Source organism: Onthophagus taurus, chromosome 3 (assembly GCF_036711975.1).
Source record: "Onthophagus taurus isolate NC chromosome 3, IU_Otau_3.0, whole genome shotgun sequence".
In the NCBI taxonomy this organism is placed as follows: Eukaryota; Metazoa; Arthropoda; class Insecta; order Coleoptera; family Scarabaeidae; genus Onthophagus; species Onthophagus taurus.
This window is the reverse complement of record NC_091968.1, coordinates 20,532,810-20,558,508: the sequence shown is the minus strand read 5'-3', so window position 1 is coordinate 20,558,508 and position 25,699 is coordinate 20,532,810. Positions and strand designations below refer to the sequence as shown.

At 31.6% G+C, this 25,699-nt stretch overlaps 3 protein-coding genes across 3 annotated transcripts; 1 reads left to right on the top strand and 2 right to left on the bottom strand.

Moving 5' to 3' along the window:
- The first annotated feature begins 1,693 nt into the window (after positions 1-1,693).
- LOC111421547 (odorant receptor 43a-like) lies at positions 1,694-20,711 on the top strand. The gene is made up of 6 exons (XM_071195182.1): positions 1,694-2,641; positions 9,342-9,927; positions 9,981-10,080; positions 10,133-10,222; positions 10,288-10,443; positions 20,311-20,711. The coding sequence occupies exons 2-6, from the start codon at positions 9,518-9,520 to the stop codon at positions 20,362-20,364; spliced, it is 810 nt and encodes a 269-aa protein (XP_071051283.1). The 5' UTR covers positions 1,694-2,641; positions 9,342-9,517; the 3' UTR covers positions 20,365-20,711.
- A 1,356-nt stretch (positions 20,712-22,067) lies between these two features.
- On the bottom strand, positions 22,068-22,871 carry LOC139429514 (zinc finger MYM-type protein 1-like). Its single transcript, XM_071195285.1, has one exon. The coding sequence runs from the start codon at positions 22,869-22,871 to the stop codon at positions 22,068-22,070; it is 804 nt and encodes a 267-aa protein (XP_071051386.1).
- A 978-nt stretch (positions 22,872-23,849) lies between these two features.
- LOC139429513 (zinc finger MYM-type protein 5-like) lies at positions 23,850-24,587 on the bottom strand. The gene has a single exon (XM_071195284.1). The coding sequence runs from the start codon at positions 24,585-24,587 to the stop codon at positions 23,850-23,852; it is 738 nt and encodes a 245-aa protein (XP_071051385.1).
- Positions 24,588-25,699: the final 1,112 nt, after the last annotated feature.

The window sequence follows — 25,699 nt, the reverse complement described above, 5'->3', positions numbered from 1 at the left end:
AGGTGGCTGCCCGCAGGGAGGGGTGTTATCTCCCCTGCTTTGGTCCCTCCTAGTTGACGATCTGATTGCGATAATCGAAACCGTTGGTGTAGAAATACAAGCTTATGTTGATGACATTGTCGTTATGGTCAAAGGAACCTGTTTGCCGAGGATATCTAAAGTCCTCCAGGTGACCATAGATATCATTTGCGCTTGGTGTAAGAGAGAGAACCTCTCAATAAACCGGCAAAAGACCATTCTTGTGCCCTTCACTAGGAAACGAAAGTTGGATGGACTAATCCGCCCAACTATCCAAGGTGAAGAAATTCCTTTCTCAAAGGAAGTCAAATATCTAGGAGTAATCCTAGACAAAACCCTGTCATGGAATGGACATTTGCAGGGAGTTTTGCACAAAGCTAAACTATCCTTGTGGACTTGTCGCAGTTTTTGTGGAAAAAATTGGGGTCTTACTCCTGAAAGACTGTACTGGCTCTATGTGACTGTGGTTAGACCTATGATCATATACGGAGTAGCAGCCTGGTATAGGAAAGTCAGACAGACTTCAGTTATCAGTTAACTTTCATGAATTCAGCAAGTAGCTGGATTGGCAATCTCTGGTGCGATAAGCACAACGCCAACTCTAGCAATGGAGGTTCTGCTTGGCCTATCTCCTCTGCATTTACATATAGAGAAAGTGGCTAGAACAACCATTTACAGATTTAAGAAATATGCTCAAAACTGTTCCGACATGTATTACCAAAGTAATACAGTAATTATTAGTAATTATTTTCATTTACTACAGGAATTGTGTAAAGTAACTGGATTGCTTATACTTATTTATTTTCTTCATTTTTTCCTTTGTGATTCAGTCACCTTGGCCATAAATCACATCACCCCGCTTGTCTGTTCGGAACTTTTACAACACTACAGAGCAGGTAAAACTTGGATGAATGCCTCGTGAACGTAGGTCGTTTCTAGTACAATTTTATGCCTCTACGAGCTACTCTTTTCGCATTATATCTGAACAGAACTGTACAACTTCTTGTATTATATTAACACCACTTCGGGTATTTATAACCTTGTTTGTTCTTTTGTCAAATTCAAAAATCATCAAGATTCATCATTTTCGCAGTATCTAGCCCAAATCCATGTGTATTTAAACTTTTTAAAAACATTGGTATTTATTGAAAAAATCCGACTCGTGTTTGGTTCGATACATAAAGATTCATCGTATCTAATTAACATTCTCGGAGCTAACCCCGATTAAAAATTCAATTGATTGTAAATCAATTCTCATGATTCAATTTTTAATAACATTATACGTGTACTACATTCTCATTTTTCCACTCACATTCTGTTCAGTTCTCGTTCAGTTGAATTGCGTTCAAAATGACCAAATCACTCGGTTTTTACCTTTTGGAACAATATTTCCTAAAATACCAGTGTTGGCCCACATCGCAAGGTTTTCGACGATTTGGACCAATCATTTTGATAGGTGTTAATGTGGTTTGGGCAATTTATCCAATACTAAAAGAAGTGACAAGTAAGATATAAATATGTTCATTTTTTGTGGGTCATTTTGCTTTTTTATGCTTTTAGATTATAAAACGAATTTTGAGATAAGTTTGTTTCATACGACGTTTATAGCGTTGGGGGCGCTCCTTATATCTATTAATTTGCATCTATTGTGCAAACAAAATCGTTTATTGGAAATAATCAATTTGTTAAGTGATTTTAATCGGTACGGTATTCCGAAAAGATTTGAAATGATTGAAAAAAATATGAAATTTGTGTTAAAAATTTGTAATTTTGGGATGTTCGTTTTTGCGTTTTATCTTACATACGCGACTATGTTGAAGGGTGAATGCGCAACTTTTAGGAATACGAAAAATTGCCTAATGTTTGAATATTACATCCCATTTGAGTTGAAGCAATGGTCATTGACGTTGTTAATGTTATTTCAAGTTTATACTATGAAGTATACAATGAACATTTTTCTGCTCGTAATATTATTGTATTGGTATAGTTTGGAATTAATAATTATACGAATAGAACATCTTAATGAGTTGATTAATAACACAAGTTTAACCAGAAATACGAAAAAAAATTTTAAAATCGTGCGATCTGTTGTTTCACAACATCAATACATTTTCAGGTAATTTTGGAAATTATTTCATCATTTAAACGATTTTAACCATAGCGGTTTCAGAGTGTTTCAAGTCGTTGAAAATTTCATTTCTGGCCTCCTTGTAGCAACAAAAATATTAGGTTTGCTTTCTCTAACCACATCTATAACCGCATTAGCTCTGGTTTGATTTTAATTTAGTGCATATCTTAATTAATAAATCTAATACTTTTAGAGGAAAGACTTAGTAAACTTCTCCGTGACTGTATTGGTTTTGTTGCCTTCATTTCTATGCTATGCAGTTGGGCAAAGATTTACTACAGCGGTATGAACACTGTCTTCTTAATTAAATTAATTAAATTTAAAATTTGACATGAATAGGCTGATAGTGTTGCGGAAGCAGTTTACGACATGAATTGGTACGAAGCGGATGTCTTAACAAGAAGAAATGTGTTGATCTTGCTTACCATGTGTGAGAAGCCACTTAAATTGGAAGTTCCTTTGTTTGGGGAAATATCACATCTAGCATCAGCTAAAGTAAGCTATTTGTAATGATTGGATAATTTAAAAATTTTAAAATGAAATCTTTTATTGAAGGAGTACAAGAGGGTTTATATTTTTTATAATTGGATAGCAAAAGTTACTAATTCAAACTTTTAAAATTAATGTTGATCAATTTAGATTTAACTTAGATTTAGATGTCGATATGCTTAAGGATACATCCGAAATCGGACTACGACTGAAATGAGTAAGAGAGAGAGAGATAGTAATGAGCGATTACAATGCACGAATAAGGAACCCCGTATCACCAACAACAACAATGATAACGGGGAGTTGATGGTGTATCTATGATCACTCAAGACCCTTAGGATTATTAACATGTTCTTTAACTAACCACCATAATATGGAAAGAAATGTTTGATAACAGAGATAACATCATTGATAAAGAAATTTTAACAAAGGAAAGATACCAAATGACACAATACTTGAACTAATAACTAAGATTGTCACAACAAATTATAAGCTTTCCAATGCAATAAACTGATTTCCAAAATATCTTTTAGTTTTTGTGATATTAATTTTTAAATATAAGACATATACTCATTTTTCGTGTTAAGTGACAGTTTTCATAATCAAATTAATATATAACTATCTAATTTCGAGTGATATATGATGTTGTATATGTTGGATACAAAATTTTGAGATATCTTAAGAAAACGCAAACTTTATTTAACCCAATTTCATACAAAAATTGATGCAATTCAAAAAATCGCCCAGACTGTATTTGTTAAAACTAAGTAATGATTTGCACAACAAATTAAAGCTAATACTATCTATTTTAAGATGGTATATAGTAATCTATGTGATGAATACCTAAAATTTTGAGATTTATTAAGAATACGCAAACTCTATTTAACTTATTTTCATAGAAAAATTGACAAAATTAAAAAAATCGTTTAAACTGTATTTATTAATATTATGTAATGATTTATACACCAAATTGAAGATAAAACTATCTAATTTTGAATGATATATGATATTGTATATGTTGGATATCTCAAATTTTGAGATATGTTAAGAAAACGCAAACTCTATTTAACCCAATTTCATACAAAAATCGATGCAATTCAAAAAACCGCCCAGACTGTATTTGTTAAAACTATGCAATGATTTGCACACCAAATTAAAGCTAATACTATTTATTCTAAGATGGTATATAGTAATCTATATGATGAATATATAAAATGTTGAGATTTGTTAAGAATACGCAAACTCTATTTAACTTATTTTCATAGAGAAATTGACAAAATTAAAAAAATCGTTTAAACTGCATTTATTAAAATTATGTAATGATTTATACACCAAATTGAAGATAAAACTATCTAATTTTGAATGATATATGATATTGTATATGTTGGATATCTAAAATTTTGAGATCTGTTAAGAAAACGCAAACTCTATTTAACCCAATTTCATACAAAAATTGATGCAATTCAAAAAATCGTCTAGGCTGTACTTATTAAAACTATGCAATGATTTGCACACCAAATTAAAGCTAATACTATTTATTCTAAGATGGTATATAGTAATCTATATGATGAATATATAAAATGTTGAGATTTGTTAAGAATACGCAAACTCTATTTAACTTATTTTCATAGAGAAATTGACAAAATTAAAAAAATCCTTTAAACTGTATTTATTAAAATTACACAATGATTTATACACCAAATTGAAGCTAAAACTATCTAATTGTGAATGATATATGATATCGTATATGTTGGATATCTAAATTTTTGAGATATGTTAAGAAAACGCAGACTCTATTTAACCCAATTTCATACAAAAATTGATGCAATTCAAAAAATCGCCTAGACTGTACTTATTAAAACTATGCAATGATTTGCACACCAAATTAAAGCTAATACTATATATTCTAAGATGGTATATAGTAATCTATATGATGAATATCTAAAATTTTGAGATTTGTTAAGAATACGCAAACTCTATTTAACTTATTTTCATACAAAAATTGATAAAATTAAAAAAATTCTTTAAACTGCATTTATTAAAATTATGTAATGATTTAATTTATACACAAAATTGAAGCCAAAACTATCTAATTTTGAATGATATATGATATCGTATATGTTGGATATCTAAAATTTTGAGATATGTCAAGAAAACGCAAACTCTATTTAACCCAATTTCATACAAAAATTGATGCAATTCAAAAAATCGTCCAGACTGTATTTGTTAAAACTAAGTAATGATTTGCACACCAACTTAAAGCTAATACTATATATTTTAAAATGGTATATAGTAACCTATATGATGAATATCTAAAATTTTGAGATTTGTTAAGTATACGCAAACTCTATTTAACTTATTTTCACAGAAAAATTGACAAAATTAAAAAAATCGTTTAAACTGTATTTATTAAAGTTATGTAATGATTTATACACCAAATTAAAGATAAAACTATCTAATTTTGAATGATATATGATATTGTATATGTTGGATATCTCAAATTTCGAGATATGTTAAGAAAACGCAAACTCTATTTAACCCAATTTCATACAAAAATTGATGTAATTCAAAAAATCGCCCAGACTGTATTTGTTAAAACTAAGTAATGATTTGCACACCAAATTAAAGCTAATACTATCTATTTTAAGATAGTATATAGTAATCTATATGATGAATATCCAAAATGTTGAGATTTGTTAAGAATCCGCAAACTCTATTTAACTTATTTTCATAGAAAAATTGACAAAATTAAAAAAATCGTTTAAACTGCAGTTATTAAAATTATGTAATGATTTATACACCAAATTGAAGCTAAAACTATCTAATTGTGAATGATATATGATATCGTATATGTTGGATATCTAAAATTTTGAGATATGTTAACAAAACGCAAACTCTATTTAACCCAATTTCATACAAAAATCGATGCAATTCAAAAAACCGCCCAGACTGTATTTGTTAAAACTATGCAATGATTTGCACACCAAATTAAAGCTAATACTATTTATTCTAAGATGGTATATAGTAATCTATATGATGAATATATAAAATGTTGAGATTTGTTAAGAATACGCAAACTCTATTTAACTTATTTTCATAGAGAAATTGACAAAATTAAAAAAATCGTTTAAACTGCATTTATTAAAATTATGTAATGATTTATACACCAAATTGAAGATAAAACTATCTAATTTTGAATGATATATGATATTGTATATGTTGGATATCTAAAATTTTGAGATCTGTTAAGAAAACGCAAACTCTATTTAACCCAATTTCATACAAAAATTGATGCAATTCAAAAAATCGTCTAGGCTGTACTTATTAAAACTATGCAATGATTTGCACACCAAATTAAAGCTAATACTATTTATTCTAAGATGGTATATAGTAATCTATATGATGAATATATAAAATGTTGAGATTTGTTAAGAATACGCAAACTCTATTTAACTTATTTTCATAGAGAAATTGACAAAATTAAAAAAATCCTTTAAACTGTATTTATTAAAATTACACAATGATTTATACACCAAATTGAAGCTAAAACTATCTAATTGTGAATGATATATGATATCGTATATGTTGGATATCTAAATTTTTGAGATATGTTAAGAAAACGCAGACTCTATTTAACCCAATTTCATACAAAAATTGATGCAATTCAAAAAATCGCCTAGACTGTACTTATTAAAACTATGCAATGATTTGCACACCAAATTAAAGCTAATACTATATATTCTAAGATGGTATATAGTAATCTATATGATGAATATCTAAAATTTTGAGATTTGTTAAGAATACGCAAACTCTATTTAACTTATTTTCATACAAAAATTGATAAAATTAAAAAAATTCTTTAAACTGCATTTATTAAAATTATGTAATGATTTAATTTATACACAAAATTGAAGCCAAAACTATCTAATTTTGAATGATATATGATATCGTATATGTTGGATATCTAAAATTTTGAGATATGTCAAGAAAACGCAAACTCTATTTAACCCAATTTCATACAAAAATTGATGCAATTCAAAAAATCGTCCAGACTGTATTTGTTAAAACTAAGTAATGATTTGCACACCAACTTAAAGCTAATACTATATATTTTAAAATGGTATATAGTAACCTATATGATGAATATCTAAAATTTTGAGATTTGTTAAGTATACGCAAACTCTATTTAACTTATTTTCACAGAAAAATTGACAAAATTAAAAAAATCGTTTAAACTGTATTTATTAAAGTTATGTAATGATTTATACACCAAATTAAAGATAAAACTATCTAATTTTGAATGATATATGATATTGTATATGTTGGATATCTCAAATTTCGAGATATGTTAAGAAAACGCAAACTCTATTTAACCCAATTTCATACAAAAATTGATGTAATTCAAAAAATCGCCCAGACTGTATTTGTTAAAACTAAGTAATGATTTGCACACCAAATTAAAGCTAATACTATCTATTTTAAGATAGTATATAGTAATCTATATGATGAATATCCAAAATGTTGAGATTTGTTAAGAATCCGCAAACTCTATTTAACTTATTTTCATAGAAAAATTGACAAAATTAAAAAAATCGTTTAAACTGCAGTTATTAAAATTATGTAATGATTTATACACCAAATTGAAGCTAAAACTATCTAATTGTGAATGATATATGATATCGTATATGTTGGATATCTAAAATTTTGAGATATGTTAACAAAACGCAAACTCTATTTAACCCAATTTCATACAAAAATTAATGCAATTCAAAAAATCGCCCAGACTGTACTCATTAAAACTATGCAATGGTTTGCACACCAAATTAAAGCTAATACTATCTATTTTAAAATGGTATATAGTAATCTATATGATGAATATCTAAAATTTTGAGATTTGTTAAGAATACGCAAACTCTATTTAACTTATTTTCATAGAAAAATTGACAAAATTAAAAAAATCGTTTAAACTGTATTTATTAAAATTATGTAATGATTTATACACCAAATTGAAGCTAAAACTATCTAATTGTGAATGATATATGATATTGTATATGTTGGATATCTCAAATTTTGAGATATGTTAAGAAAACGCAAACTTTATTTAACTTAATTACATACAAAAATTGATGCAATTCAAAAAATCGCCCAGACTGTATTTGTTAAAACTAAGTAATGATTTGCACACCAAGTTGAAGCTAAAACTATCTAATTGTGAATGATATATGATATCGTATATGTTGGATATCTAAAATTTTGAGATATGTTAAGAAAACGTAAACTCTATTTAACCCAATTTCATACAAAAATTATGTAATTCAAAAACTCGCACAGACTGTACTTATTAAAACTATGTAATGATTTGCACACCAAATTAAAGCTAATACTATCTATTTTAAGATAGTATATAGTAATCTATATGATGAATATCTAAAATGTTAAGATTTGTTAAGAATACGCAAACTCTATTTAACTTATTTTCATACAAAAATTGATAAAATTAAAAAAATCCTGTAAACTGCATTTATTAAAATTATGTAATGATTTATACACCAAATTGAAGATTAAACTATCTAATTTTGAATGATATATCATATTGTATATGTTGGATATCTCAAATTTTGAGATATGTTAAGAAAACGCAAACTCTATTTAAACCAATTTCATACAAAAATTGATGCAATTTAAAAAATCGCCCAGACTGTACTTATTAAAACTAAGTAATGATTTGCACACCAAGTTGAAGCTAATACAATCTATTTTAACTTTATATATAATAATTTATATGATCGATGTATGAAATTTTTAGATAATTTAAGAAAACGCAAACTCTCTTTAACCTATTTTCATACAAACATGGATTAATTAAGCGTTTTTTTAAGCATTTTAAAGTAAATTTAATAAATATTTAATGCTCCATAAATAATTTCTTATTTTCTATAAACAACATTGTACATATTTGATTATTACATATATGAAATATAAACTTTAAAAAATCGTGTCTCATAAAGAATTAGAGATATCACCATGAAATTAAGAACATTTTAAAGCAAATTCTATGAAGATTCAATACTCCACAAATAATTTCTTATTTTCCATAAACCTTGTTGCTATGATTTTTTCAAACAATAAATCCAATTTTGTTAATACATCATTAAAAGAAAACAATTTCATTAATATATTGGACAAATTAGAATGGATAAGCTCATTTCCGTAATTTGATTTTAATGTTGATGTTTATTCCACCGCTTACAAATGATTCGCGTTTCTAAGAAAATAAGTTTCCTTTACTTCCTTTTTATTACAAAAATTTAATATTAAAATGAAAGAACACAATATAAAATGATTTGTAGCAATAAAATTTTGCCTCTAATTTAATAAAAATTAAAATAAGCACTTAGTTTGTATTATAAATTGAACAAATTTTTTGTTTAATCCTCTATTCGTATTTTGATATCGATTAAGATATAATCAAATTTTTTTTAATGTAAACAATGCCTATCTATATTCCCATGTTGTACAAATACTCAAGATTGGTTCATATTTGGTACGATGGCGAAAACAATTTTTTTCATAAATTTAAAGTTTGGTTTCATTTAACAGTGGGATTATATTTTGTTATTGGTATTCACCTAAATGGCGTTTACGTTTTCACACGTACGTTTAATAAAATAAATACTTTTTATTTTATTTTTTTTTTATTTTTCAGATTTGAAGGAATCGTCATCTATCGCAATATCAGAAGCAATTTATGCCGTAATTTGCGGTATAAACATTTATTACAATTACATAGTAACGCATTTGATCCAAAAACGTTCCTTACATTTATTCGAAGAACTCCAGGATTTTACGAAATTCGGGGAACCACCGATCGCTAAGAAACACATGGGTATCGTCGACATTTTAAACATTTTAATATGTCTCTATATATTTTTGGGTTCCTGCGTGGTTCTTTGTCAAACCATATTTATACAAATTTTTATTTGCCCCAAAGGAACTTCTGATGAAATTGCCGTACATTGTGCCGGATATCCGTTACAAATAAAATATTATTTGTATTCGATCGAAGAAGGATTTCTTCACTATTTACACGTAGGGATTGCTTGGTATTTTACTATTTACTTATTGGAGGGCGGAGCCCTATCCGGGGCTGCTTGTTTTACTGCCTTTGAGTTGGTAATTGTTAGATTAGAACATCTTAAAGGGAAAATTGGAGAAATTTTTGACGTCGTTACAGAAAAAGAAAGAAAAGCTCGACTTAGAAATTGTATTCGTTATTATATTTACATCGCGCGGTAAGATAATACTTCATTATAATAATCAAATTAATTAAATACAATTTTTTTAGATTAGTTGATCGTATAAATACATGTTACAACAAATTTCTTGCTCCTTGCCATGTCACTTACAGCGTCATCATTGGAGTGAGCTTTTTATCAATTCTTAACGTATTAAAAAAAAAAATTATTTAAATCTCAAATTAATTTTCTTTATTTTTAGCACCAGGAACTTAAAGCAATTATCAATGTGATGGGTTGGATTATGGCGATTTTTTTGAATTGTCTTTGTGGTGAAAGAATGATACTTAAAGTAAGTTTTCAACTTTAATGGTAGTCTTTTGAGTCAAATTTTTTTTTTTAAATTAATTATTTTAGAGTGTTGAAATCGCCACAGTTTTATACGATACGAAATGGTACGAAGGGAGCCCTTCGATTCGTAAGGATATCGCTTTTATGATGATGCGCACGCAAAAACCGATGTATTTAAAAACGGGGCCGTACGGAATTTTTTCCCTGCTTACTTTCAAATCGGTATGAGCCAAAAATTTAGATAAATTAAACTTCGTTTTTTGCACTTTAATGGATTTTTATTTTTGATTTTTACTCAACCGGTTTCACTGTGTTTACACAGCATCTTCAGGAGATATCCTACATAGATACAAATTTTCTTAAATAAATCTTAGATTAACGTGCTAAATTAAGTGGATTCTTAAATTAATACAATAATAAAACTTACGTCAATTCCTTACAAAATATACATTAGATTCATTCATTTGGCAATTTTCCACTTGGGCATATATCAAGATTAGGAGTCTCTCTTAAAAATCGATGATTTTTTTTTTAATCGATAGGAATTGAGTCAAAAGAGGCGTAAATGATAAAAAAAAAGTGCGGAAAAGTGTAGTACTTACCGAAAAATCACTTTAAAGTTGCGATTTGACGTTTTGTTTTGGAAGTTAAAAGCAATGTTAAATATGCATTTTCGTATTAAATCCTAACCTCAAATTGTTTAATTTATACCCACGCACTAAATAAAAACTTATTTTCACTAAACTTGTTGAGATTACAACATATTTTCTGATGAAAACCTTATTTCTTAGGCTATCAAAGCATAACGACAATTACCTGTCGTTAGATAGAATTGTTTCTACCAAATGAGTGCTAATAGACTTTATGTTAATAGATTGTGTATCAACTGATATGTCAAACGACTGAAATATCTTTATATTGTAAATATAAATGATAAATAAGTATAATAGCTTATTTAATAGTACCTTACTTAAGTTAAAATAGTTAATTAATTAAAAATTAATATTAAACAAGACGTTACAAAATAATAATAAAAAAATAACCCGTGTGACGATGGCAACAAACTGTGCATTTAACCAAATGACAATTACCTACAACTGACAACACAAGCAATGTTAACCATGTATTTTCGTATTAAATCCTAACCTCAAATTGTTTAATTTCGCACAAAATAAAAAGTTATTTTCACTAAACTTGTTGAGATTACAACATAATTATTCATAATGACACCTATGTGAAGTTAGCCCCCAATTAAATAGCATTTTACATGTATAGTATTTTGATTATAACATGAGAACCAGTGAACCGATTTCGATAAACAACGAAAGTGGAAATGCCCGATTTGAAAACTCTTTCGAATTTCGCTAAAACGCCAAAATAATGCGAAGATACACGAAAATAACACAAAATTGACCTTCTTTAAGTGGTGATAACTCGTAAACAATGTACCCGATGATCAAGATCTATACGTCACTCGATTCGTCATAGTGTCTTCTATCGAAATCACAAAATGTTCGATTTCAATTCTCTCCCGCTAGCTTTATACAGCCCTCGGAATGACACCGTCTTCGGCTCGTTTATGCACGTATGAACGCTCAAAAGTATAGCCCCAATATAAAAAAATTAATTTAAACTAAATCGACTATAATTAAAGAACAGTTTGACGGATTTTAATGTTTTATATCTCAATCGAAAGTTTGTGTCTGGCTGAATGCTGTTGTCGAAATGCCCGATTCGAAATATTTAAGGATTTTGATTAAAACACAACAAACGAATTAATTAAACACATCAATTATCTTCGTAACTAATTGACCAATTTTAGTCATCAAAATCTCGGTCGAAAGTATGATCTGCAATGAATGCGAAGGTGGAAATGCCCGATTTCAAAATTTACTAATTATGTGCGTACAGCCATTGAAATGACCCCGCAAGAGATTTCGAGTCGGGCATTTCCACTTTCGTATTGGCCAAAGATTAAGCTTTCGAATGAGATTTTGATTATCGAAATCGGTTGACTGGTTTTCTTGTTATAATCAAAATACTATACATGTAAAATCCTATCTAATTGGGAGCTAGAAAAATTTGGAGCTAACTTCGCATAGGTCATAATGATTAAGTGCCTGTCGTTACATAGACTGTGTGTCTATTAACTATGTACAAGAGCGTCGCCAGATAGGAGCAAAGATAGATTCGAAAAAAGAAATTGAATAGAATATAAGATACAAATAGATTCTAAAAATCTATTTGAAATGTTTATAATGTTTGTTTTTTTTTTGTATGTTCTAACTCAAAATCTAATTCCTACACAAAATTCTTATTTGGGCGATATTACATCGATAAAAGCAAAATTGACGATTTTTAAGCAACATGTATATTGTAAAATTATACGAAGATGGGTTTATGGAAAAGTTGAACTTGTTCATTCATAAGTAGATAGTTATTATTATTTTTATAATTTGTTACACGAATGTAAAAGCTCAACTCCTCCATAATTTATATTATGTTCAGTCTTTATGTGGTGCTTAGAAATATTGGAATTTGCTTTAGTTTTATGTTTACGAATTCTAGTTTTCAGCCTCCTCCACATTTGTCCGATAGCAACAAACTTGTATCCGTAATTTTTTATCTACTTTCTTAGCTGATATCTTTCTTATTATTAGAGATAATTCGAGATAATAATTAGAGATTCTTTCTCTATCTAAAACCGGTCTTTGTCTGTCGATAAGTTAATACTAAGATCAATCTGTACTTAAACTACAAAGCGGTGGCTCTGTACTTAGATTAAATAGCTTAAAATTACCAAACTTCAAGCCTTTGTGCAATTGTTATCAAACCGAATTTTAAAAAACTATTATCACACTCGGAAAGAGCGCTCTTTAAATTATCTTAACCCGGGTTTTCGTTGGTAAATGTCTATCGGCGACATGCTTAAATCGCCCTTAATATACATCCCTACACGCAAAAACGCTTAATTACTATTCCTTTAAACAAAATTCTTATTTGATAGGGGGAAAACTATAGAAGTATAGATCTATCTTATCTACAATTTTCTGCTCTTTCTAATGGTGTATAACACGCGGCTATCGCTGCTTGGTTATAGAGTTTTTTCCTGGTGATATAAGAAAGTTATTGATCCCAACAATGTTTAAAAGTAGCTAAAACGTGTGAATTTGGTAATTTTTTGACCAAAAACGTCCTTGTGTAAGTCTATAACTTCATGATATACTTTTATAGTTTTCCTCATATCAAATAAGAAAGTTGTTTAGAGGTAGAGCAATTAAACGTTTCTGTATATAGAGATGTATATTAAAGGTGATTTAACCATGATGCTAATAGATATTGACCGACAAAAACCCGGATTAAGATATTTGAAGAAGCGTTCTTTCTGATTGTGAACACAGTTTTTTAAAATTCGGTTTGATAACAATTGCACAAGGGCTTGAAGTTTGGTAATATTAAGCTATTTTACGTACAGAGCGGTGTTCTTCATCTTTTATTGATTTTAATATTAATATATCGGCAAACGAGGACCGACGATTTCATAAAGAAAGAATCAAGCTTTCATATGGTGCATTTAGTGTTCTGCTATATCTAATAATACGAAAGATATCAGCTAATAAAATAGATAGGAAATTACGGATAAAAGTTTGTTGTTGGAAGGTTTGTTGCTATCGTCAATCGGGCATTTCCACTTTTGTACTGGCCAAGGATTAAGCTTTCGAATGAGACATTGTTTATCGAAATCGGTTCACTGGTTCTCATGTTATAATTAAAATACTATACATGTAAAATTCTGTTTAATTGGGGGCTAACTTCACATAGGTATCATTATGAATAATTATGTTGCAATCTCAACAAGTTTAGTGAAAATAACTTTTTATTTTGTGCGTGGGTATAAATTAAACAATTTGAGGTTAGGATTTAATACGAGAAAATACATGGTTAACATTGCTTGTGTTGTCAGTTGTAATTGTCATTTGGTTAAATACACAGTTTGTTGCTATCGTCACACGGATTATTTATTTATTTTTATTTTGTAAGCATGTCTTTTTTAATAACTATTTTAATTTAACTAAACTACTATTAAATAAGCTACTATACTTATTTATCATTTATATTTACAACATAAAGATATTTCAGCTTTCAGTCATTTGACAGATCAATTGATACGCAATCTATTAACACAAAGTCTATTAATACACATTTGGTAGAAACAATTCTATCTAACGACATTTAATTGTCGTTCTGCATCGATAGCCTAAGAAACAAGGTTTTCATCCGAAAATATGTTGTAATCTCAACAAGTTTAGTGAAAATAACTTTTTATTTTGTGCGTGGGTATAAATTAAACAATTTCAGGTTAGGATTTAATACGAAAATGCAATTTTAACATTGCTTTGAACTTCCAAAAAGAAACGTCAAATCGCAACTTTAAAGTGATTTTTCGGTAAGTACTACACTTTTCCGCACTTTTTTTTTATCATTTACGCGTCTTTTGACTCATTTCCTATCGATTAAAAAAAAAATCATCGATTTTTAAGAGAGACTCCTAATGATGCGTCATGGAGTTCGTTGTCAAAGTTAATTTGAGGTTATGTGTTAATTTGTTTGGGGATATTTTATTTTTCTGTTTGGTAATATATTTGAAGTCAAAACATAATTTGAGAATAGTAACGAAATATTATAATGCATACAGCAATAATTATTAAAACCACTTTTTAAAAAAATAGGGTGGAAGAGGGGGGTTTTTTAATGGTTATGGGTAGGATATTAAGGGATAGGTATGATGTCCATGGGATCCAGAGTTATTGCAATAACAAAATGACATCTTGTTTTGTTATCCTCGTTTAACCTGGGGGGATATTTTGGGTTGGTTGTTATACAGAGTCTATAAATTGATAGGGATGGGGGTTGAAGGGGTTTGATGGGATAACAGGATAGTTTATGAAAAAAAGGGGGGGGGTTGATGTCCAAGGGACCCAGATCGATATCGTGTTCTGAAATCCTCGTCTATTTGGGGGTTTACGGGGTGGGGTGTAGGTTTTTTTTTGGAAAGAATATTGTGGTTTGTATGTAGTTTGTGTTTGGTCGTTGAGACATGTTAGATCAGGGTTATTGTTTATGAATTTATTAATTTCATATCCTTCGAGGATTTCCATGAAATGACCTTTGTTAATGTGATGCAGTATTTTCGTGTTTTTTTCGTCGTTGAATTCGTGGTTAAGATTAAAGTTTATATGTTTGCCAAAATTGGAATTATGTTTTATTTTGTGTTCCCTGACTCGTAATCTAAGGGCTCTGCCTGTTTCCCCGATGTAGGTAGCATGACATGTATCGGATTGTAGTTCGTACACTCCATTGTCATCCAATTTGTTTATTTTATCTTTGTTATTCAAGAGCAGACCGCCTATAGTCTTATTTGGTTTGTCTGTTATTAGAATGTCGTATTGTTTCATTGTCTGTTTTATCTTATTATTAATGTTTCCCTGGTGTGTGATGGATCTGTAGTTTTTGATTTTTTGTGTTTGCTGATTTTGCAACTGTGTAATATTATTTAGGTCCTGTCTGATTTGATATTTATGGATCATTTTATCTATTATTTCTTCTGGAAATGAATTATTTATGGCAATGTTTTTTATTATTTTAATTTCTTTGTTAAATCTTTCTGTGTTTAAATTAGAATTATAAGCTCTATGGATGTAAGACCCGAATGCTGCCATTTTATGGGTTATGTTGTGAAAGGAATCATATGGGATCGTAGCGTCTGTCTGAGTCGGTTTCCTGTATATTTCAAATTGTATGTCATGTTTGGTTTTTTCTATTGTGATGTCGAGAAAATTTATTGTATTGTTGTTTTCAAATTCAATTGTAAATTGGATGTCTGTGTGTAATGTGTTGATGTACTGGTGTAAATTGTCTATAGTTTCTGTCTTTTTGGTGTTGACAATGACCAAAATGTCATCTACATAGCGTTTCCATACTAGTATATTCTCGAGATAAGGGTTCTTTTCATTCATTATAAAATTGGTCTCCATCTCATTCATAAAAATGTCCGCTAATAAACCGCTTAAAGAAGATCCCATGGGGAGTCCTTCTTGGTACGTATATGTTTCATTTTGAAAATTAAAGAAGTTTTGTTGTAAGCATATCTGGAATAATTTAAAAATGTTTTTGCTATCATTTTCATCTAACTGTGAATTTAGAATGTTTTCGACAATTTTCAAAGTTTGTTTGGTGGGGATATTGGTGTAAAGGTTCACCACATCAAAGGATATTATGGTGTTTTCATTCGGTAGTCTCATGCCTGTTAGTTTTTGTATTATTTGTCTTCTATCGTTAATTGTATAATTGGGTTTGAAGTCTGTTATTTTTAAAAAACTGTACTAAAAATTTTGAGATCTTATATGTACTGGCATCTGTGGAGGCTATTATGGGTCTTATTGGGCGGTTTATTTTGTGTAATTTTATGAGAGCGTACAATCTACGTATTTTTGGGTTCATGGGAATTATGTGTTTTGTGCTAACATTGAATTTTTTAAGGGTGTCTTTAACCTCATTGATAATTTTTTTGACGTTTAGGTGAAAATGGTTGTTAGGATTTTTCAAAACTTTTTTATAGTTATTGTCTGTGAGGAATTTTTCTGTTTTGTTAACATATTCAGCCTTGCTTAGTATTACCAAACCTGCATTTTTGTCCGCCTTGGTGAAAATTAGGTCCAAATTTGCCAATTTTGGCAAACATATAAACTTTAATCTTAACCACGAATTCAACGACGAAAAAAACACGAAAATACTGCATCACATTAACAAAGGTCATCTCATGGAAATCCTCGAAGGATATGAAATTAATAAATTCATAAACAATAACCCTGATCTAACATGTCTCAACGACCAAACACAAACTACATACAAACCACTATATTCTTTCCTAAAACAACCCTACACCCCACCCCGTAAACCCCCAAATAGACGAGGATTTCAGAACACGATGTCGATCTGGGTCCCTTGGACATCAACCCCCCCCCCCTTTTTCATAAACTATCCTGTTATCACATCAAACCCCTTCAACCCCCATCCCTATCAATTTATAGACTCTGTATAACAACCAACCCAAAATATAAACGGAATATAACTTGGCTATCCGCAAAGCCAAAAGAAAAACCTGGCGCAGCTTCTGTGAAGGCATAGACAATACGCCTACAGTTGCTCGTCTGCATAAGATCTTGGCAAAAGATCACAACACTGATCTAGGCCACCTATGCAAACAAGATGGTAAATATACAGAGGATGCTAAGGAATCGTTGGAACTCCTGCTGAGTACACACTTTCCTTCCTCAAAAGTCTGCCCCCATGCAGATGCCGACCCTGAAGTAATGGACATAACCCGTCCATCAGGTAGGGTTCGCAGCACAGCTGGGAATATTTTCACACCCAACAGAGTAAGGTGGGCTATCTCGAATTTCAAGCCCCTAAAATCACCTGGAGGAGATGGAATTCTGCCTATCTTTCTGCAAAAAGGCTTAGAAGAACTTCTCCCAATAATAATATCCCTATATATAGCTAGCTACAGTTTTAGCTATATACCCACTCTATGGAGGAAAGTAAAGGTGGTCTTCATACCCAAAGGTGGTAGGCGTTCAAACGCGGACCCCAAGGCGTACAGACCAATTAGCCTAACTTCATTTCTCCTCAAAGGGATGGAAAAGGTAATCGATCAATACCTAAGGAACGGAGTGCTTCTCACAAATCCACTCCACCCTAGCCAACATGCTTACCAGAAAGCAAAATCAACAATTACCGCTCTCCATGCTTTGACTAGCACCTTAGAGGAGGCAATTGCAACCAAAGAGATAGCCCTTTGTGCTTTCATAGATATAGAGGGTGCGTTTGATAACACCTCATATGAATCCATAGAGAAGGCTTTAAACGCAAAAGACATACATCCGTCGACAATCAAGTGGTGTATAGCCATGTTGAAAAGTCGGCAGATCACAGCCAGTCTGGGAGGCGAGTCGCTGACTATAAAGGCGCTAAGAGGATGTCCCCAAGGGGGAGTGCTATCACCTCTATTATGGTGCCTGGTAGTTGATGACTTGATGAACATCCTAACTAAAAACGGATTTAAGATACAAGGGTATGCTGATGACCTGGTAATCACAATCCGAGGTAAATATGATTCAATCATAACTCAGCTAATGCAGAAAGCCCTACTACTCACCAGTACTTGGTGCAGAAGCAATGGGCTCAGCATCAATCCCAATAAAATCGAAATAGTCCCTTTCACTCGGAGAAGGAAGCTACAAATAAAAGCACCCTCCATTGAAAGCAGAACTATTAACCTCAAAACAGAAACTAAATACCTAGGGGTAATACTTGATAGTAAACTAAACTGGAACTCACACTTAGATAAGGTGAGGAAAAAGGCCATCATGGCAAACCAGATCTGCCGCAGGCTCCTAGGAAGGAACTGGGGTCTCAAACCACGAATGGCTCATTGGGCCTACGTAGCAATAATCAGACCCATGGTCGCCTACGCCTCATTGGTTTGGTGGCCAAAAACAAAACACAAGACAGCTCAACAACAGCTGGCACAAATCCAGCGGTTAGCATGTCTTAACATAACGGGTGCAATGAGATCCTGTCCGACGGCTACTTTGGAAGCCCTACTTGGTCTCACACCGCTTCACATATATATACAAAAGTAAGCAGCCTTAAGTGCCTTATCACTGAAAACAGTTTCTTCGCTCAAGTTGATGCAGGGTAATCTCAGAGGACACCTCGAGATCCTCAAAGACCCATGTCTAAATCACCTGATTGAAATTAAAACGGACCAGGTCACAGCAACATTGAGGGCAATGAGAAGGCCGACAAGCTGGCCAAAGAGGCAGCAAACACGCCCTTCATTGGACCCCAACCTGGATGTGGACTACAAAAAAGCCACCTAAAACAAATAATCAACAACTGGGAGGCTTCAAAGATAGCCTTACGCTGGAAAGAACTTCCAGGTCACAGACAAGCGAAGAGTATGATAACTCCGTCGCAAAACAAAACCAAAGAGGTTTTATGCCTCAGCAAAGGGGATCTACCTCTTCCACATTGGACAAGCTGAGAATCAAACTTGTCGACTATGCAACGACGAGTCAGAAACTGCTGAACATATACTGTGCAATTGCGTCGCCAGAGGACGTCTAAGGCACAACGTCTTCGGTAAAACTCCCCTGTTACCTACCGACATAAAGGTTCAAGACCTTAGGACAATACTAAGGTTCATTAAGGACCTACATTTGCCCTAAACCTTTGGAGGGCTAAAGTTACAATAGATCTTATAGGTCGCGGTAACGAGAGGGGCCGCCCTCCTCAGCCCGGCAGCAATAATAATAATAATAATAATAATATCCCCCCAGGTTAAACGAGGATAACAAAACAAGATGTCATTTTGTTATTGCAATAACTCTGGATCCCATGGACATCATACCTATCCCTTAATATCCTACCCATAACCATTAAAAAACCCCCTCTTCCTCCCTATTTTTTAAAAAAGTGGTTTTAATAATTATTGCTGTATGCATTATAATATTTCGTTACTATTCTCAAATTATGTTTTGACTTCAAATATATTACCAAACAGAAAAATAAAATATCCCCAAACAAATTAACACATAACCTCAAATTAACTTTGACAACGAACTCCATGACGCATCAATTATCTAAACTGTTTTAATCTTTCATAATCGCAACTTAAAAGAATCATTTACATAATCTAATGGTAGGAACAAGTGAGGAATTGCCAAATGAATGAATCTAATATATATTTTGTAAGGAATTGACGTAAGTTTTATTATTGTATTAATTTAAGAATCCACTTAATTTAGCACGTTAATTTAAGATTTATTTAAGAAAATTTGTATCTATGTAGGATATCTCCTGAAGATGCTGTGTAAACACAGTGAAACCGGTTGAGTAAAAATTAAAAATAAAAATCCATTAAAGTGCAAAAAACGAAGTTTAATTTATACACATAAAATGGAAAGAAAATCACCAAAAAATAAAAATTTAGATGTTTAGGTTGCTGAATTTTTTATTTTTTAGATTATGAAGGGAGGTTACACTTATGCTACAATGAAAACTCAATCAAGTTCTTAAAACTGATTCAAAAAATAATCACAGCAAGTTAATAAAATTTAATAATAACGTAGGGTTGTTGGAAAACAAACACTTTTCACAGACTTTTAAATGTAGTTATAACTCAAATTATTATTCAAAAAATAATCACAGCAAATTAATGAAATTTGAGAATAACGTAGGGTTGTTGGAAAACAAACACTTTTCACAGACTTTTAAATGTAGTTATAACTCAAATTATTATTCAAAAAATAATCACAGCAAATTAATGAAATTTGAGAATAACGTAGGGTTGTTGGAAAGCAAACAATTTTTACTGACTTTAAATGTAGTTAAAACTCGAATTCAAAATAAAATATTGGTGCTTATTCAAATCATTTCTTTGTAACTTCCTAAGTAGCCTCTCCTTCAATCCCATGTTCTCTTTGTTTTCAGCATTAATTAATTAATTTAAGAGTCCAAATTGAGCAACCTTCCCTTGTTTGATACTTGATTTCTTTTGAATCCTTTAAATTCTGGTGATATATATTTTATATTTTGGATTCCAAGCAGAGCTGCAAAAGCTTAAACCGCTATGCAGATTAGCAAAATACAATGTTTTTATACCATAAATATCAGTAGAATTTAGGGTGACTCTCATAACGAAGCCAAGTATGCGCCAAACTTGTGTAATAACTACGTCAACGTGCCCCTCAAACGTTAATTTGACAACAAATGCGATGACCAAGTCTCTGACCTGAGTCACTCTTGGTATGGGAATATCACCCAGGGTGTAATCGTATCTAATCATTCTCATCTTCCTTGCAAAAGAAATAACATTACATTTTTCTGGCTGCAGTATCATGAAATTTGAGCTGCAATAAAGATATAGCGCATGACCAAAAACAAATAACCTTATACACTACTCTCCTAAATTATCACACCACCTAAATTATGCATTAAGTTTAAAGGTATTTTTTTTTTTTTGAATCAACGGATGGATTTTGATGATTCTCTCTTCACGGTATAGGTTGATTTTTAAGGAAGAAATGTGTTGATGGTTTCTGACAATTGTTAAAGTTTTACCCATATACGGGGTGTAAAAAGAAATTTATGTTTTTTCTTCTAATTTTGCAACAATCTGTGGAATTTATCAGAAAGAACCGCTACATTCCATTTACATTACGTTAGAATGGCAACCCTTCTCTACATTTTCGTTCAACAATCATCTCGATATCTTTTTTATCAAGGAAGATACACATTTTTTAAGTTTGACTTAATTTTGTTGAAATATAGTCCTTACTAATGAAACAAGCAGGCTATGAAATATCAAACAGTTTGACAGAAATGCTTGTCAATTTTATTTACGTATTTAGCAAGTTGCTGCTTTGGGTTATTAAGTGTTTATTTGACATGGACCGTATTTCAAGACATTTAAATCGCGATGAGTGTGTTGAGGCAGTTCAGGGCCGGCTCTTGGTATTTCAGCACCCCTGTGCAAGATTTTATTATACACCCCCCCTCTCTCCATTCATTCAGTCACTGTCATCCAGTCTTTAAACGGAAAGATTATTAAAGTTTTTTACTTATTTATTATCACAAAAATAAAATATATTTTAACATTTTAACACAAAACTTAAAAAGAAATGAAATATGATTACACGTAAACAGACAAAATAAAGAGTATTGTACTTTATATACTCTAATAAATTTGTAAAATACTATAAACAAGAATACAAAACTAATTATAGAAAAGTTATTTTTCTTGCTTTGGCGGCAGCAAACTCAGCTACAATTTCACTAAGGTTTAAAGTTTGGCTGACTGTATTTTCGATAGATATTAATGCTAGATTGTTTAGTCGTTCTTGGGACATTGTTGTTCTAAGATAATTCTTTATTAATTTTAATTTCGAGAAGGACCTCTCCCCGGTAGCAACAGCTACTGGAATAGTTAACAAAATTCTTAATGCTATCGATAAATTTGAGAACTCGGAAGTTAAGCTATTTCTATGAATGAAGCTTAAAACTTCTATGGGCGTTTGCTCTTTAGTAATAAAACCATTAATCAACCGTATTTCTCTGCATAAATCAGAGGCAATAATATCCCTCGGACATTCTTCATCACTTAGGTTTGTAAGCTTACTTTCTAAGATTTTACATTTTTGGAGAAGCTGCTCTTCAGGCATATCATTTAATGTGGGAACATTATGTAAGAAGAAGAATATATCGGTGTAATTTTTTAATTGTTCGAATCTTTCACGAATCGCTTGTATTGTCCTATCAAGTATAGCCAAGAAAAAATTTATTCTAAAACTATCTTTTGATGATAGCAAGGTTTCTTCTCCGCGTTGGTAGTCAAACTGATTCCGCCTTCTCCTACGGGGTTCCGGTAGAAAATCTGGATCTAGCTGTATGCTTTCGGCGACCAAAGAAGCAGAATTGCACAATTTATGAAAATGATCATCGGTTCTAAAATTGATAAGAATCTTTTCTAGCGATTTCAGTTTTTCAGTTGAATCCACTAAGCTTATTTTAGTATTTTGAAGCATTTTACTTACAATATTGACATTTGAAAGAATATCATACCACAAAACTATTGCACATATAAATTTGAAACATTCCATTTTATTCTTGAGAGACAATGCCATATGCTTGGTTTTTAAATCAAAAGACACTTCTCCATTCCCATTACTATCAAAAATTTCCTGTAATCCACTAAGAATTTCAGGTAAATTAAATCGTAAAGGCTTTATTGCCTCAATTCAACTTTCCCAACGTGTATCTGCTAATGGTTTAAGTGTTAAGCCGCTAACTTTATCTTTCATCACTTTCCATCGTTTTGGGCTACAGGAAAAAAAGGTGTACAACTCTTGTATAATTCCGAAGAAATCCACTATTTGAATTGACACATCTGCAGCATGGGTGCAGGGTACATAAAGTGCTCTTGAATTTATGTCCAATATTTTTCTCTGAAGGCCATTATGCCTACCCTTCATATTTGCCCCGTTATCGTACCCTTGACCACGCATATGTTTATAATTTATGTTGTTTTCCTTTAAGAAGTTCAAAACGTACGAAGACAATCCAGCTCCGGTTGTGTCTGTCGTTATACAAAAACCTAAGAAATGTTCTTGTACATCGTAACCCCCATCGCTTTGAAGTACAACGAATCTTATTACAATAGACATCTGTTCTTGGTGGCTAGAATCAGGTGTAGTATCAAGAATGATAGAAAAATACCGTGCTTCTTTTAACATTAATAAAATTTTCTTTTTTATATTACTTCCCAGTAAGCTCAAAACTTCATTTTGTATCATTTTTCCGAGATAGTGTGGCATTATGTTGTCTTTAGCTTGAACACGACGTACGTGATTTGACAATAAAGGATCAAATTGCGAAATCATTTCTATAAGTTATAAGAAATTTCCATTATTGTTGTCAAAAAGTTTTGAATTTGTACCCCTGAGCGCTAAATTCTGTTTACCCAAATACTGAATACATAAAATAATTCTTTTCAGAATTCCTTCCTATCTTTGTTTTTCGATATCTATTAATGATTGATGATGTGCATCTACACCAGTTTTCATTTTCAGGGTATTCTTTAATAATATTAATTGTTGGGAACATTTTATATGATTTAGTGAGTTTTCATGAACCCTCACAGCTTCTGACAAATGACCCCAGTCATTATAACCGCCTTTGAGTAGAGCACTGTCTTCTCGTGGATATGAAAATAGCTTACAATTATAACAAAACACTGCATCTTTTGAAGATGAGTATAATAACCAATTTCTAGAAGCCAATTCGTTATTTGGAAGGATTTTATTGTAATACCTTTCAGAAAAGCTTCTCTTAGCATTGTTTATAGGAAATGCTATACCTCTTATTTGTTCGGGTTTATTTTCGATTAAGAAAACTCTTTTTTTGTCTTCTAGAACATCCGGACATAATCCGGGATCTTTTAAATTAATTAGTGTATTATTTAAATCTTGACTACGTTCGTTATCTTTCTCGAGATCCTCGTCACTGTTTTTAATGTCTGTGTTTTCTCCTTTATCTTCTCCTTTATTTTTTTGTTCTTCCGTGAACGTTGCAATTGACGTCGATGGCGATGGAACATTTTCAAAAAACCTTGCAAGGGGTGTAGTAATTCGCTTAATAGTGAGTTTACACATGCATGGATTTAGTGGCGCCAATAAAAACTGGCGCGCCAGTAAAATTAAATTGCATGTGTAAACATCAACTGGTATGCAAGTTGAAACCATGCATGCATGGATCGAAAAAGTCTACACCCTTCTGAAATTACTGGCGCCAGTGATGAGTCTAAAACATGTAACCATGGCAACATAGGTGAGTGTCCACAAAAATACAAAATTTTTTAATGTCAAATTTAAGTTATGTTTCATTGTATTCAAATTAAATCCCAATTACGTTAAACTGGCGTGTCACTTATTTTTTACATGTGCCACGCCAGTCGACGTCGGCAAGTCGCCATCGCGTCGGCGTCCCTCGTGCGTCGACTGTTGGGACGTTACATTTTCTTTGCCTGCACCCCCCTCGGTCGTGCGCCCCTGTGCATTACACGGGTTGCACAGTCGGCACGAGCCGGCCCTGAGGCAGTTACTTTAGCCAATGAAGGAATAAGTTATCGTGAAATAGGCTTGAGATTAGGAGTTTCTCATACAACAATATCACGTGCCGTTCAACGATTTCAAGAGACGAATGATCATACAAGACGACCTGTTCAAGGAAGAAGGAGAATCACAACACTACGCCAAGATCGTTTTATTAGACTTCGTGCTTTAAGGGAACGTTTTGTTACAATGAGAAACTTACCGATACAAGTAGCAGATGTTCATAATATTCGAATTAGTACTAACACTGTACAAAGGCGTCTCGCCGAAGGTGATTTGCATGCGAGGATTCTTGCCAGAGCACCAAATTTAAACGCAAATCATCGTAGAAGGAGATTGCAATTTGCCAGAGAACATCTTGACTGGAATACTGATGACTGGGAACAAGTACTGTTCACAGATGAATTAAGGTTTTGTTTATACAGCTCAGATAGACGTTTAAGAGTAATTCGACGGCCCAATGAACGCTATGCACAGTGCAACATACGACAGACAAATTTATTTAATGGAGGATCTATAATGGTTTGGGGTGGAATTTCGCTTATAGCACGAACAGGCCTTGTTTCTTTGCGAAGAGGTTCATTAACAGGTGAAAGGTATATTACACACATTTTATCGGAACACGTGGTACCCTTTGCTCCTTACATAGGAAATAATTTTTTATTAATGCATGATAATGCAAGACCTCATGTTGCCTATACGGTCCGTGACTATTTGGATGAAGTTGGTATACAAACCATGGA

Bases quoted from the DNA above. Each gene is read 5' to 3' on its own strand.
- LOC139429514 (XM_071195285.1), bottom strand. From the start codon at position 22,871: ATGCTTCAAAATACTAAAATAAGCTTAGTGGATTCAACTGAAAAACTG.
- LOC111421547 (XM_071195182.1), top strand. From the start codon at position 9,518: ATGGGTATCGTCGACATTTTAAACATTTTAATATGTCTCTATATATTT. The intron at 10,223-10,287 runs GTAAGTTTTCAA...TAATTATTTTAG, and splicing joins GTGAAAGAATGATACTTAAA to AGTGTTGAAATCGCCACAGT. The intron at 10,444-20,310 runs GTATGAGCCAAA...TTTATTTTTTAG, and splicing joins CCCTGCTTACTTTCAAATCG to ATTATGAAGGGAGGTTACAC.
- LOC139429513 (XM_071195284.1), bottom strand. From the start codon at position 24,587: ATGGTTTCAACTTGCATACCAGTTGATGTTTACACATGCAATTTAATT.